Source organism: Corythoichthys intestinalis, chromosome 9, assembly GCF_030265065.1.
Source record: "Corythoichthys intestinalis isolate RoL2023-P3 chromosome 9, ASM3026506v1, whole genome shotgun sequence".
Taxonomy (NCBI): Eukaryota; Metazoa; Chordata; class Actinopteri; order Syngnathiformes; family Syngnathidae; genus Corythoichthys; species Corythoichthys intestinalis.
This window is the reverse complement of record NC_080403.1, coordinates 46,749,508-46,765,597: the sequence shown is the minus strand read 5'-3', so window position 1 is coordinate 46,765,597 and position 16,090 is coordinate 46,749,508. Positions and strand designations below refer to the sequence as shown.

General features: G+C 38.9%; 1 protein-coding gene across 6 annotated transcripts in view; it reads left to right on the top strand.

Moving 5' to 3' along the window:
- LOC130921645 (MICOS complex subunit mic25-a-like) overlaps window positions 1–16,090 on the top strand; it is a 153,220-nt gene that overhangs the window by 24,414 nt on the left and 112,716 nt on the right. For 2 of the 6 annotated variants that reach the window (XM_057845768.1, XM_057845769.1), the window contains exons 5-6: window positions 5,557–5,577; window positions 11,970–12,076. The exons of 1 other annotated variant lie outside the window; for it this stretch is intronic. In XM_057845768.1, the coding sequence (XP_057701751.1) occupies window positions 5,557–5,577; window positions 11,970–12,076 (128 nt within the window). The remainder of the gene's footprint in view (window positions 1–5,556; window positions 5,578–11,969; window positions 12,077–16,090) is intronic. 3 more of the 6 variants (XM_057845773.1, XM_057845770.1, XM_057845771.1) reach the window with 2 other exon arrangements.

The window sequence follows — 16,090 nt, the reverse complement described above, 5'->3', positions numbered from 1 at the left end:
TCCAAACAGCTATTCAAGTCATCTAGTGAAAATTTCTTTTAAAAAAAATAAATATTTTTTTTTTAAATATTGCAATTAGGGCTGTCAAACGATTAAAATTTTTAATCGAGTTAATTACAGCTTAAAAATTAATTAATCGTAATTAATCGCAATTAATCGCAATTCAAACCATCTATAAAATATGCCATATTTTTCTGTAAATTATATATATATTCTGTAAAATAAATTGTTGGAATGGAAAGATAAAACACAAGATGGATATATACATTCAACATACGGTACATAAGGACTGTAGTGGGCATTTCACTCTACTGTCATTTAAATCTGTCTATGCTGTCCTCACTCCGAAGCGTCTACTTTTTCCAAAGCTAGACAGCTAGTGAACGACGCCTTAATAATTAGACTTCTTCCTTTTTCATCTAATTTATTAATAAAATGGCCTCAAACCATTGTCCTCTTTAGACCGTCGTAAAACTACAAAATAAAAGTACACAAGCATTGCATTAGCAACAACGTTAGCTTAGCACGCTATACAGGTTCACTAAACATAAACAAAAAGCGTCTCATACAAAAAATATAACATTTCGCTTAGTTACATAATATGTACATTCTTTACAACAACCATACTTACGGACAAATCTTGTCCAAGGATCATATAAGCACAACATTATCAGCCCCAGACGTCGTGCAGCCATAATGAACTGGCAAGAAAATAATAAACCATGTCGCAAAGCGACCACAAGAGTTCACTGTTGGACAGCAAAAAAAGCCTAGCTGTAAAACTTACCAAAAGGCAGAATACTTTCTGAGCGGGACATGTGCGTTAATTGCGTCAAATATTTTAACGTGATTATTAAAAAAATTAATTACCGCGCGTTAACGCGATAATTTTGACAGCCCTAATTGCAATATAATATCGCAAACCCCCCAAAAAATCGCAGCAATAGTTTTTTCCAATATCGTTCAGGCCTAGTAGGCATTTCACATTGTGGTACAAGTACAGTTTTTCTTGTTTTTTTTTTTTTGTTTGTTTTTTTTACACATGAATTATCTTCCCAACAGTAATTGATTAGACGTAACGCTTGGGTCAAGCTGTCTGTCCTCTGTATGTTCAATGATTAGGGTACACTTTGTCTGATTTGTTAATGGAGGATAGCCTAGGGAGACACTGAAGCTCACCTCCGCCGCAACCCGTGCAGGTGGTTCAGTCTTCGTCAGCCCTGGCTTGATTCCCGCGAACAAGCCTCTTTTGGTCCCGAATGCCCGTAATGATTTTCGTCACCATTTGTGCTGCGGCAACTCTTGACGCTGCTTGGTCCATCTTCACCTGTGACAGATTGTCACAGGCCCTGTTGAGGCTGGTGCATCCAACATTGATAGCGTCGCCGATGTTGCGAGCAAGCTCCATTGCTTCTCTATGGTGTCGCATCACTTTCGCCGAGAAACTGTACATCCAAAGGGCACCAATAACCAGCAGGAGAGCGAGAAGCAGCAGTGTGACGAAAACGTAAACATCTTCGACATCCTTGATCTCCAGCGCGGTCAAGCATATGGGCCTCCATTTCCCCCAGCCATCCTCCGTAAATCCAGACGTGAAAGTGTGGGCCGGACATAGGCATTGGCTCGATGTTGGTCGCATTGTTGAGAAAATCCTGTCCAAAGTACTTAGTGACCAGTTAAGCTATTCAATTATACAAAAATTGTTACAGATTTTATCAAGACTTGACAGCATTCGCGTATGTCAGCTGATGAAATGTTCTGTCTTTGCGACAGAGCTGATTGCTCGGGCATGTTATGGCTACCTTATCTTTAGTCTCTTAAATTCCTCCACTTTTTGTTATGGGAACACTATGTGGTGTCTGTGTGTCTGGCAGAACGCCCTAATTTGACTCTCGTGCAGTTGTTTTTTCCATGTTGGTGGTCAATCTCAGCAGTGACTTATAATAATGTTACCACGCATTTAGCAGTGTTTGGTCGTGTCACTCATGTGACATCCTGCGCCTCCCCCTCGATCCCCTGACTCAAACATACATACGCTTATGCCCATTCCAGGCTCCTTTTGTGAAACGTGTGTCAGATGCTGCTCGGTAAGTTTTGCTTTCTTATCTTGGCTAGATATGCCATGTTGCTGTAGCCTTTCAAGGTCCGTGCTGAGTGATCATCACACACTAAACTAACTTTGCGTTAGCATTAGCATTTAGCACGGTGACTCGGTGTTTTCTTAAACTCTTGGAAAAAATTTTACACACAGTTCGTAGCGTCCAGGTCAGTTTAATCAATTGCAAATAATGTGCTGTTTTCCTGCTGAGTGTGTATTATCATCATGAAAATGGTGATATCCTTGTAGACGCTACAGTTATGTGCTCGTCTGTCATGTTCATTCGAAATTGTTTTATTCATTTACCGTATTGGCCTGAATATAAGATGGTGGTTTTTGCATTGAAATAAGACTGAAAAAGTGGGGGTCGTCTTACATTCGCGGTGTAGACGTTATACCCATTCAGAGCGTTAGATGGCACCAGATATCATTGAAGCTATGTTCTGTCATGACAGATCTCAGCTACTCTCAAGTTTAACCAGTTTGCATTATTTTATTGCAATGTTTTTCCTTATTCAGATTTGTTTCAAGACTAGTTACAGTTCGACTTCACTTTGATGGTTAATGCAGGTATTGCAATTTTGTAGTTTTATCACAACAGATTGGTTTATTTACATTTCAAAAACCAGAAGCCATTCATTTACGAATGTGATTGCACTTTAGTTTACATATTTATATGTTTAGTTATTAAGATTTGAATGAGGCAAAATAACATGCTTTTTCTCTCAAATTATTATAATTTATAATCATTTGTTTCAGATGTACTGTAATTATTTTCTGTATAAAAATTAATTTGGTGTTCAAAAAGTCTTTTTTCAAACTTGAGTCTTGAAAAAGAGGGGGTTGTATTATAATCAGGGCCATCTTATATTCGGGCCAGTACGGTATTTATTCATGGACTAAAACTTTTGAAGTTCATAAACAAAAACATTTTGAGAATTGTCGACTAAAACGAGACGAAATTTGTCAGATTTTTCGTTGACTAAAACTAGACGAAGATGAACACATTTTCAACTGACCAAAATATGACTATGACTAATAAGTATTTTCATCCAAAAGACTAAGACGAAAATTAAAATGGCTGCCAAAAACAACACTGGCACTCCGACATTGTATCCGACCAGATAGTCCCAGGTCACGTCTGCAGCTCCCGTCTCTGTCTCTTGGTTGGCTCCAAAATCAGATGACTGGGGAAGCTGTTGGACAGTTGAGATGGTACTATATGATGAATCAACGAATCAGGAACTAATGTCTTGCTTGCAAGGCTAAAGCCTTGCTGTACCTGTTTTGGAATTTGGCAGACCACTCTCCGCCAAGGATACTCCTTTTAAAAGCTCACGTCTAATTTGCTGTGAATGTTATCTAATGTGATTTTTGGGCATCTGATTGAGGGCCATTCAGACAGATTCTGAGCTCAGCAACTCAGCCAGCATTAACCCCTCTCATCAAAGCTACAGTGGGGCAAATAAGTCTTTAGTCAACCACTAATTGTGCAATTTGTCCCACTTGAAAATATTAGAGAGGCCTGTAATTGTCAACATGGGTAAACCTCAAACATGAGAGACAAAATGTGGGATAAAAAAACAGATAATCACAGTTTGATTTTTAAAGAATTTATTTGCAAATCATGGTGGAAAATAAGTATTTGTTCAATACCAAAAGTTCATCTCAATACTTTGTTATGTACCCTTTGTTGGCAATCACGGAGGCCAAACTTTTTCTGTAACTCTTTACAAGCTTTTCACTCAATGTTGCTGGTATTTTGGCCCATTCCTCCATGCAGATCTCCTCTAGAGCAGTGATGTTTTGGGGCTGTCGTTGGGCAACACGGACTTTCAACTCCCTCCACAGATTTTGTATGGGGTTGAGATCCCTAGACTGGCTAGGCCACTCCAGGACCTTGAAATGCTTCTTACGAAGCCACTCCTTTGTTGCCCTGGCTGTGTGTTATGGATCATTGTCATGCTGAAAGATCCAGCCACGTCTCATCTTCAATGCCCTGGCTGTGTGTTATGGATCATTGTCATGCTGAAAGATCCAGCCACGTCTCATCTTCAATGCCCTTGCTGATGGAAGGAGATTTTCACTCAAAATCTCTCGATACATGGCCCTATTCATTCTTTCCTTTACACAGATCAGTCGTCCTGGTCACTTTGCAGAGAAGCAGCTCCAAAGCATGATGCTTCCACCCCCATGCTTCACAGTGGGTATGGTGTTCTTCGGATGCCATTCAGTATTGTTTCTCCTCCAAACAAGAGAACCTGTGTTTCTACCAAAAAAGTTCTATTTTGGTTTCATCTGACCATAACACATTCTCCCAGTCCTCTTCTGGATCATCCAAATGCTCTCTTGTGAACCGGACACGGGCCTGGACGTGTATTGGCTTCAGCAGGGGGACACTTCTAGCAGTGCAGGATTTGAGTCCCTGGCAGAGCATTGTGTTACTGATGCCTTTGTTACTGTGGTCCCAGCTCTCTGTAGGTCATTCACTAGGTCCCCCCGTGTGGTTCTGGGATTTTTGCTCACCGTTCTTGTTATCATTTTGACGCCACGGGATGAGATCTTGCATGGAGCCCCAGATTGAGGGAGATTATCAGTGGTCTTGTATGTTGTCCATTTTCTAATAATTGCTCCCACAGTTGATTTCTTTACACCAAGCGTTTTACCTATTGCAGATTCAGTCTTCTCAGCCTTGTGCAGGTCTACAATTTTGTCTCTGGTGTCCTTCGCCAGCTCTTTGGTCTTGGCCATAGTGGAGTTTGGAGTGTGACTGACTGAGGTTGTGGACAGGTGTCTTTTATACCGATAATAAGTTAAAACAGGTGCCATTTATACAGGTAATGAGTTGAGCCTCGTTAGACCTTGTTAGAAGTTAAACCTCTTTGACAGCCAGAAATCTTGTTTGTAGGTGACCAAATACTTATTAAAAAATAATAAATTCTTTAAAAATCAATGTGATTTTCTTTTTTTCCCCCACATTCTGTCTCTCATGGTTGGTTTACCCATGTTGACAATTACAGGCCTCTCAAATCTTTTCAAGTAGGAGAACTTGCACAATTGGTGGTTGACTAAATACTTATTTGCCCCACTGTATATCTGAAGTGAAATAGTTGAAGAACTTATTTCTTTTTATCAATATTTTAGTTCTACAGTTTTGTCATGACCAAACTAAAATACTACCAGATACGCATCTACTTTTTAACAAAAATATATTTTATAACTTGTTTCTAACTAACATATCCAGGTTTTGTCTTATGTGTTTTTTTTTTTGTTTTTATTTTTTTAAACACAGCCATTTCTGGCTTTAGTTAAGATGATTGTCTACTTTGCAAAAATTATACGTATACAGCATATAGTATTTGTAATTGTCCATGCCATTTCCCTACCCTTACTAATTCTCTCAGCTCAATCACTTCTTTCTGCTTCTGCACTAAACTCTGTTCCGTCTTTCCTCCTAGCCTGCCGATTTAGATGCCTGGGTAAGCAATACTGCCATTGCAGGTGCTTTTTTTGAAGCTCACCTTTTCTTTTCCTTTCCCTACACACCCCTCTCTCGCTTTCTCTTTCATAGACACACACTCACACAAACTCAATATTCAAATGTCATGTTTTCATTGTGCATTAAAGCGAGGCTGTGAGTGTGTTTCCAGCACCATTCCACACAACAACACTTTGGGAGGTATTCAGCCAGAAAATTACACATCATCTGTGCTGCTGGCGGAGGTGATTTTACACACATACACACACAGGCCCTTGAGCATCAAACAGACGCTGCAGTAAGAAAAAAAGGAGCAGTGAGCAACACAGTATGAGGATTTGCAGATGTGCTCTTTAGGGGTGCAGATGCCTGTTAAGTTGGGATAAAACTGGATTACAATAAGTGTAATGTCAGTCTCTGTGTAGTGATGTGTGCTATCAGCAAAAAGCACAGAAAACTGAATGACCAATGGCTCTCTCTCTATGGATCACAATCTGTATATTACCTGGGCATGTGACGACAGCAATCACTATATTGGCTTGGCATAATTTCTTATGTATAGTTGTAGTTTATTTACTATAAGAAAATTCTCACACTAAATTTGCCTATTCGTTAAAACATTCTCAGGAGCTGTGCTTATATTGTTGGCAAGTGACAACTGTCCAGTCTGCCTTGAGCCGTTTTGCCGTGGACGTCACGGGAGTGGGCGGTGGAGGGCGGGAGCACTTTTGTGAATTTGACATTTTTTTTAGAGTTGCATCGTTAGACAGTGAGCAACAAACAGTTTGCTGCGAAGTAAGCTGTCGAAACAAAAGCGAGAAGCACGGTGGAAAAAACGCCGTATAAAACCTACAGACGTGTGGCTGCAACGTCCAACAAACCCTAAAATAGACGTATGGTGGCTGAGAAGTTTCAGGCGAAAGTCCAAACACTTTGCAAAAAAAAAAAAAAAAAAAAAAGCACAAATGCAAACTGCCACAGCACCATAGACTTCATAATATATTGACATGACATGGCGCGCAGGGCCGATCCGTAGGGGGCCTATTTTCAAAAACTTCAAGTTCAAATATTTTCAAAACCAAAGCTGCTACTGACCTAAAACCAAGACAGGCACCTACCTTAGCCATATATGAGTCTCCATGAGCAGCGGCATAAAAAAATTCAAAGTCATTCCCTTTTAAAATTCCAATTACCGTAATTTCATTTAGCGATGAGATCTCACGGATTTCCGACTTACGTTCTCACTTTCATTTTACCGTATCAATCCATGGAAGAAACATTTATTCATCATGATGAAACGAGCAAGTTATACAGCAGCCTTTAAAAGAAAAGTCACATCTGTTTTGTTGTCTCCTAGATTCTGGTAAGCTGGAGAAGTTGTCAAATCGAATTATTACCGTAAATATTGTCAGTTTATGGTAATGTTTTGAACTACCAATATGCTATGCTTGTGCTGTGTTTCACCAGTCAGTAAAATGACATTTCTGTATCTGTACACGAGCTCTGTTTTCTTGTATTCTTCTATTTATTGGTGCTAAAATTAGGGTGCGCGTTATAAATGGGTACAATATTTTTCCCTAGATTTTACAAGTAAATTTGGGGTGCGCATTATACACGGGTGCGCCTTATATTCGGGAAATTACGGTAATTATTTTTATATAGGTATAACTAAACTTAAAATGGCTATAAAATTCTCAGATTTTACACTAGATACACAAAAATCACCAAATACAGAGATAATCACCTGTATTATCAGGATCAAGAGCATTTTTTAACATATCATATACGTTTTTGCCCAAAATAGCAACATTTTTTTTCAGCAGCTAATAAATCACCCAATTTTCTTATCAGAAACTTAATACTTGAAGAAAACATGCAGAATCAATTATAAATAATTTATAAATAGATTACTGATCAATTCTATATGCAATCACAACGTATTATAGAAGAGAGTAGCCCTTTATTGTTGTTATACAGTTGTATAGTTAGTTATATCGTTGTAGTGAATGAGGCTAACTGCCGCCTGACGTAAACAGAGCTTTTCTGGTGAAAATTCTTGTGAATAAATGCTTAAATCCCCGAATTCTTCATGGATATGGCGTAAAACAGTCTCAATTCTTGGTTAAAGCAAAGAAACTGTTAGGTTTTGTGTTTGTTTTCTTCTAGTGTGACTTATCCCTGTGATTGCCCATTGATTTCACCTGTTGTACCTGCTCCTAGTGTATCCTCCAACCTGCATCCTCCTGTGCTCATTGTGTCGTTACCCCTTGTCTGTGTGTGTATATAAGCTTCCGGTTTCTTTTCACTCCTTGTTGCATCATTGTCAGTGTTGATGTCAAGTCCCGTCCAATCCCTCATGTACCAGTCCCTCCGATTATGTGAGTTTTGTTTGAACATTGCCTTTTTGATCCCCAGTCCTTTTGGTTGTACTTTGTGTTTTTGTTAGTGATTATTAAAACGTTTTTTGAGTTCACCGCCACCTGCCTTGCTGCGTTTTTGTTTCCCTGCATTTGGGTCCACACCACCTGCCCACCCGCGTTATCCGTGACAGAAACCGTGCAGTTAGCGTTTATTTTATGTAAATATGTCGAAGTACAATGCTACTCTGTTAGCGAATTAGGCTAGCGGCCGCCTCACGTAAACAGAGCTTTTCTGGCGAAAATTCTTGTGAATAAATGCTTAAATCCCCGAAATGTTCATAGATATGGACAGAAAACAGTCTCGATTCATGGTTAAAAGCAAAAATAAAACTTGCAGTTAGCGTTTTTTTTTTACATAAATGCCAATGCAGTCGCGGCTGATTTCTCCCATTGATTTTTTTCACAATGTTTAAAATGCATGAATGGTACGAAAAGTATAATGATTATCTTGAATCCTCGAACAAATAACTCCTGAGACAATCCTTCCTGTTTGTCTGCGGTACAGCTTTCAAACCCCCACAAAAATCCAAGCTTAAATTCGGCTTAGACATGAGCGTGTGCTGTCTTCGAATGTCTATTAGGTCGGCATGATGTCACGATGACGTCACCTCGCTTAGCAACGTGTCGCCATTTTGTAAAGGGGGCACGCACAGCTAAACAGCCATAGACAAACCTTGTCTGACATTCATATATTTCAGCTGTGTTTTGCGTCTTTTTTCATAAAAACGTCTTAAACATGACTTTTTATTATCACGAGTCACTGCCGACAGACGCGAGGAAGCGATACAACTTAAAATTAGCGTTTATTGGCTTGCAAATCTGCCCATACAAAGTCGCAGCTGATAGCTGGATAAACAAAGGAATGGCCTTCAGTGGAGTTTTGAAACATCTACAACTACCTCATAAAGTCACCCTGTAAGTTGACCTTTATCAATTACGTGGAATATGTACTTTGTGGAACTAAGAATTTGGGTTCGTGTCATGGCTATTTTCATTTGTGCTGTGGCTATTTGCAGTCGTGCTTTGGCCAATTTGCATTCGTGCTTTTTTTCCTTTGCAAAGCATTTGCAATTGGCATTTGCATTGCGGCAATTTGCAATCGTGCTTTTTCTTTTTGCAAATTGTTTGGACTTAGCATTTCACCTGACACTTCTCAGCCACCGTATAGACGACATCTTGAAGAAAGAACATGCAGATATGTTTTAAAGGGATCCTCTATTTTAAGACAAGTAATTATTAAAAGATAAATACTGAATAATAATAATTTGATATTAAAACCCCTCTTAATGTTTTTGTTTTAATAAAGTTTGTAAAATTATTTTAAGTGATAGGTCGCCATTCTTGTTACGCCGCAGTGCTTGACGTCACCGGGCCCGTTGCCGAAATACCAGCGTGTCACTCGTTAGCTTTCCCAACATGTCGTCGGTTCTACCCTTCTTATTTGAACCAGATCTGAAAAGTGAGGAGCAGGACAGTACTGTCGGTCGTTCACAAGACGAGCTTCAGGGAAAAATGCGTGCAGCAAATACCTGATAAGACAAAAGTTGGGCAAAAGTCTCAATGACAACAGAGCGAGAGAGCGTATGCTGTTGGGAACTCCGGTTGGGAGCGAGACTGTATGCTGTTGGGAATCCGGTTTTATTAGCAGATATTCAAGGTAAGCATATTGCGTTTTCAAACTTATCCCAATATAATTATGTAGATTGTTAGCATCCACAGCTGTCGTGGGCTTTACATACAGTTCAGGCCAAAGAGCACACCTTGTGTAATCCATGTCTTGTACATTGTAACGCGTGGTATGTAGGATACGTGTATAAAAGTACCAAAAAGGGGAGAGGCTTCCACCTATGCAAATTTTATTCACAAAAAATATTTCCACCTTGATCACTCTTCACTCGGGAGCTCAGCAGTTAGCAAACACGCGTTCCCTGACTAACTCCAACATTGTTGTAAGGTCCATGTCAGAGTCACTGTCGTCACTTTAGCGTGCCATAGTGCTTTGATTATTTGGTATGATTTGGGGAAAACTCTCACGAAGAATAGTCAACAAAAAAGATAGCAATTGTAATCCAAATCCGCGTTTTTTACTCACTCAAAGATCCAGGACTAAGACCGATCCCATGGCAATGTTGCAGCCGCGATCCACAAAATAGACTGATCCGAAAAGCTGCTGTGGGACCGACAAATAAATTAATAGATGGATCCGAAACCAATATTGCAGACGCGGTGGGACCGTCGGATCCAGAAAATAGACGGATCCCTTACTTGACTGAGGATCCAGGAAAATGTTCGGGCGCCAGTTGTAACACGTGGTGGGTAGGATACGTGCATGCAGGGACCAAAAAGGGGGAGAAGCTTCCACTTATGCACATTTATTCACTAAAAATAATAATTCCACCTTGACCACTCACTTCACTCCCCTTGTTTCCATTTGACTGGAAATTGCAAAAGCAGCACATTGTGACATTTTTGTTCGCGAGTTTAGGCAGCAATAAGCAATTGTTGAACACGCTACACATTTGAAAAGATCCCAATGACGTCATCACTGCGAGCCCGCAAACCATGGCGCCAGCTAACGGTCAAAATATGTAGTAAATATTATAAAATATTGCCATTGATTTAACATTTTATGTGTTTCTAACAACATATTTTAGTACAAGAGAACAATTGTTTTTATCTATTTATAATTGTTTTTGTTTATTAGAGCCTACATGTATTTCAGGTAGAGGATCACTTTAAGGCAATATATCAAGACAAAAACCAAAAAGCTAAACTTTAGGCGCAAATGATGGATTTACAGAGATGTGTGTGCAGCAAAATATCAGAATACAGCAGTATTAACACCCTGATCAAAATCACACTCAAATTCGCTCCTCCCCAGTTGTAGTTTTATGTATAGCAGTGGATATTGTCCCCTGGTGGCTGGTAAAATACTCTCCAATTGTAACGACGGAATGACACACAGCAACAAATAATTATGTCCTCACAGCCTGAACGGAAAATCGTCTTTGTCAAGGGCGCAGGTTTCAACATTGGTTGGAACGATATAACCGCATAACATGCATGTACTTTTTGCGGGGGACGGGATCTTAATAAGACCAAACAGATTCGGTGAACGGGGGTCAGGGCTACATTTCTCACGAATATGAACCTAATTAATTGATATGCTAAATAATCAATATGAAATAAATCTGTGTTGATTTATAGTTTTATACTAAGTTTCATGTTTATCAGTTCAGGTGATACACCGTTCATTCAAACCTTTGTTTTCAAAAATAAGTAAAGAGACATTTTGAAAACCTTCAGAATAAATGTCTGGATTTTATTAGCAAATTTAAAATGTAATATTTGAACATAACTTAAATGTTGACATACACTATAAATACAAAGTTGTTAATAATCTCTTCACTATTCGGGATTGCAAAAAATGAACATTTGTCTGAAGACCACTCAGCGTAAGGTTGCTTAAAAGTTGGTGGGGACAATTTGAGTATCCTTAAAAGTTGGTAGTGTTATATCCCTACCGTCCCTATGCAACCCTACGCCCTCTGTCTTTGTAATACGTAATTATAGCCGCACTGTTTTATGTCACAGATATAACAATGGCGGCTCACGTCGACGTAAAGTTTTAATGTTATATTCAACTGCAAATTATTTTCAACGCTTGTATATTATAGATGAGTTACTAACATTCAAATAACTGCATTATATTTTGCTCGGGGTTCCCTTTAACTTCTTTGAGGGATTTGAGGACTGAGGTTATCCTGTTGAGATCATCCCAATTACCATCTTCACATTGTCGCTTACTGTGGAAGTACATACAATATTTATTATTTCCCACTGAATGGAGGTTAGTTTCTTCAGTTAGATGTCCGTCTTTTGTAGATGTCCGTCTTTTGTTACACAGGGAACTTTAATGACTTTTATCTTGCTCTGCTTGCATGCTGCTATGGCCCAAAACATCTTTCTTCAGCTGTCATCTCGCCTGCAAAAGCTGGGCTCAGTGGTCATGTTAGGAGCATTTCATCCCATCTTAAAGCCAACTATCAGCCTTTCCAGCTCTTACTTCCACTACTACATGTACTGCAAGTAGTTCTTTTTAAGCTCTGTTACAATAGACAGTTTTTTTTTTTTTTTTTAAGTTTTCTGTCAAATGTTTTATGTTCCTAAATAGGGATGGGAATTGATAAGATTTTTACGATTCCGATTCCATTATCGATATTGCTTAACGATTCGATTCTTTATCGATTCTCTTATCGATTTGAATTTGGACTAATGGACTGTATGAGGTTCTGGGTTCAAAATGTTTTATGGTTCATTCGCCTCGGGGTGTCGGTTAGAACCCAAAGAGCGGGGAGTGGAGTTGGTCTTTGGCACTTTTAATACAACTTGGCAACATGCAATGACACCTGATATGAGAATCATTCAATGAGCAGGTGGGAGCATGCATGGAAAGATGTTGATGTATTTGTATGTGTGTGAAAGACTGGAATGTGTGGATATACAGTGATCCCTCGTTTTTCGCAATTAATGGGGACCAGAACCCGCCGCAATAAGTGAAAAACGGCGAAGTAGCGCAAACCCCCAATTGTTTTTTTTTTTTTTTTTTTTTTGTACAATGTATTTATTCTAGGGCTGTCAAACGATTAAAATTTTTAATCGAGTTAATTACAGCTTAAAAATTAATTAATCGTAATTAATCGCAATTAATCGCAATTCAAACCATCTATAAAATATGCCATATTTTTCTGTAAATTATATATATATTCTGTAAAATAAATTGTTGGAATGGAAAGATATGACACAAGATGGATATATACATTCAACATACGGTACAAAAGGACTGTAGTGGGCATTTCACTCTACTGTCATTCAAATCTGTCTATGCTGTCCTCACTCCGAAGCGTCTACTTTTTCCAAAGCTAGACAGCTAGTGAACGACGCCTTAATAATTAGACTTCTTCCTTTTTCATCTGATTTATTAATAAAATGGCCTCAAACCATTGTCCTCTTTAGACCGTCGTAAAACTACAAACAAAAAGTACACAAGCATTGCATTAGCAACAACGTTAGCTTAGCACGCTATACAGGTTCACTAAACATAAACAAAAAGCGTCTCATACAAAAAATATAACATTTCGCTTACTAACATAATATGTACATTCTTTACAACAACCATACTTGTCCAAGGATCATATAAGCACAACATTATCAGCCCAAGACGTCGTGCAGCCATAATGAACTGGAAAGAAAACAATAAACCATGTCGCAAAGCGACCACAAGAGTTCGCTGTTGGACAGTACAAAAAGTCTTGCTGTAAAACTTACCAAAAGGCAGAATACTTTCTGAGCGGGACATGTGCGTTAATTGCGTCAAATATTTTAAGGTGATTAATTTAAAAAATTAATTACCGCGCGTTAACGCGGTAATTTTGACAGCCCTAATTTATTCAGATTTAGCATTGGAAAGAGATACATATAAGACATGTTTTTTCACTTTTTTCAAAAGTAGTATTTTAAAAATATATATATTCACTGTATATACAGTATACTGTCTCATAATAAATGTTTTTTTTTTTTTTTTTGTATACACATGCACATTCTTTTCACTCTTTTTTTTACACACAGTAGCAGCCTTTCACACAGTGCAACATCTGAACTCCTGTGCAAAATCAGTAATAACAGTCACTGTATTTTAGTCACAACGACCCAACAATAAAAATATTCAAGTAAATATTAAAGAAAACGACAAAGAAAATATTGTAGTCTTTATCGCAATAACAATCCAGGGAATTGAATAATATTTGAATGTAAGGTAGCTCCCTCTACAGTTGAGCCTAGATCTTGAGCCCGAACCTGAACCCAACCCGACCGAATTTCGGGCCGGGTCGGGCCCAAAATGTCAATTTACGTTCGGGTCGGGTCGGATCGGGTCGGATCGGGCCGGACTTCACTCTCATTAATGTTTTTTTAAATAAATATATATTTGTATACTAAAAGAATGTATGGATGTTAAACTAAAGAATACTTGTTATAAAATAAATAAATTGGATGAAACCGAGAGAAGGCGCTTTTGTAATCACAAACATGAGCCAGTGCGTTGTTTGCGCACATGAACGCCATGGCCCCGCCCTCCTTTTAATCTTCCCCACCCGCTCTTTGCGCTCTCCGCGAGTCTGCAACGCTGCATCCTGGTATTTCCTTTTTGAATTTCGATATAGAGCCGCAAGAGGTGAAAAGCAAACTAAAGACGGTGGGATTGAAAAGGCAAGAATCCACGAGTGGTGTGTGGGAAGGATTTAAGTTGATAGTGGAAGATGTTACAGAAAACTGTCGGCCTTGCCGAATGCAACAAATGTGGCGCTTTGCTCTCGTACGAGAGCAGAAAGACTGGCACATTGACGCTGAGCAGGCATTTTAAAAACTGTACTGGCCTAAAAGATATTAGTCAAACATCGTTATTATCATTTATTTCAAGGGCTGCACCTCTTCGTGCTAAGCAGGACATCGTGGAGTCCGTGGTGTTCCTTTAAACGTCATTATTTTATTTCAGTGCTCCTTAAGGCAGGTTGTTCTTTTGTGTGTTCTGATGCGAGTCATTAAAATAAAGAATGTTATTTAAAAGTATTTTAGTTTATTTTTGAATATGCTGATGTTCCTCTCCTTGTCAGAGAGGCGCGTATAGTGAGCACTATATCCCACACAGAAATATATTTAACAAACCTTTCCAGCTTTATTTCGTTGTGTAAATGCATTTATAATTATAATAAAAATATGTAGACTATTTAAACATTAAGAAAACTTGCCTTTTTTTTCTGCGAACTCGAAGAAATTGAAATAAATGTGTATTGCATTTTGCCAACGAATTGACGCATGAACTATCCACCTGATAGAACAGACACACAAATATAAACGATATAAATGTTTTTTGAATATGCATCTTACAGTCTTGTTTATCTGGGAAAATTTGTTACAAAAGACAGGTTTTAATTTATCATTATGCACATAGGCATCGTCCAAGTCGTGATCACACAAAACGCAACCACGCATTGCATCCCCGCATTTGCTCCTCCTGCTGAGTCCTCACAAATAAAACGGGCTCGGGCCTACAAATGAAATGTACATTTTCGGACTCTCGGCCTTTAATACACGGGGCCGGGTTGGGTCGGGCTGGATTTTTTTGGCCCGAACTAAGCTCTAATCGAGAGAGCAGAAAGATAGGACACAACATAACAATGGCTGAAGCGGAGAAAGTGGGAGCGAGAAAGAATATTGATGCACCTAACACATTAAAAGCAGACATCTGGAGACATTTTGGCTTCTACGAGGTTGGTGGGAAACTTGACCAGAGTTATGCAGTGTGTAAAAAATTAAACATGAGAATAATAATACAAATGGGGAAACCAAATCCATTGCATCACCGGAATTGCGCAGGGAAGATTTTTGAACGTACTTATATATTTTAAAATGCGCTGAATCGATTCAGCTTGTTGCCCGCATCGAATCGAATCGTCCATGCCCCGCATCGGGGTGCATCGCCGCATCGATTATTGTTGACACCCTTAGAAAAATCACCATTTCTTTAACTAGTCTCATGAATAATGACTTGGCCTGTGAATACCACTGTAGTAAAACTCAGCGGCGACACCTCCTGGTACCTTTGGTAGATGGTTCCATTGTGAGCACTCATGTTGTGATACTTGCTTGCTTGTCAGTGTGTATCATGCGTGAATTCTGTGAAATTGATTGTACTGCTGGGAATCGATAAGAGAATCGTGAAATAATCTGCCAAACGATTCCATGGAATTGATACACGCGGAACCGGTTCTCTATAAGAACCGGTTATTGATTCCCATCCCTATTCCTAAAGTATATTTACTCAATAGAAAAACACAATCATGCATTGTGTCGTCCTTACATCAGTCGATGTTGTAATATAGAGCCATTGATGGTTTCCCTGAAATAATTGCCAATATTTTATCGTGCTAAAAGTATCAGCACATTGGCACTTAACAGCCTTAGGATAAATATAATGGTCTCCACTTTGCAGCTTCGATTATTCTGGGGAGATATCTGAGTCACTGTACAGTAGTT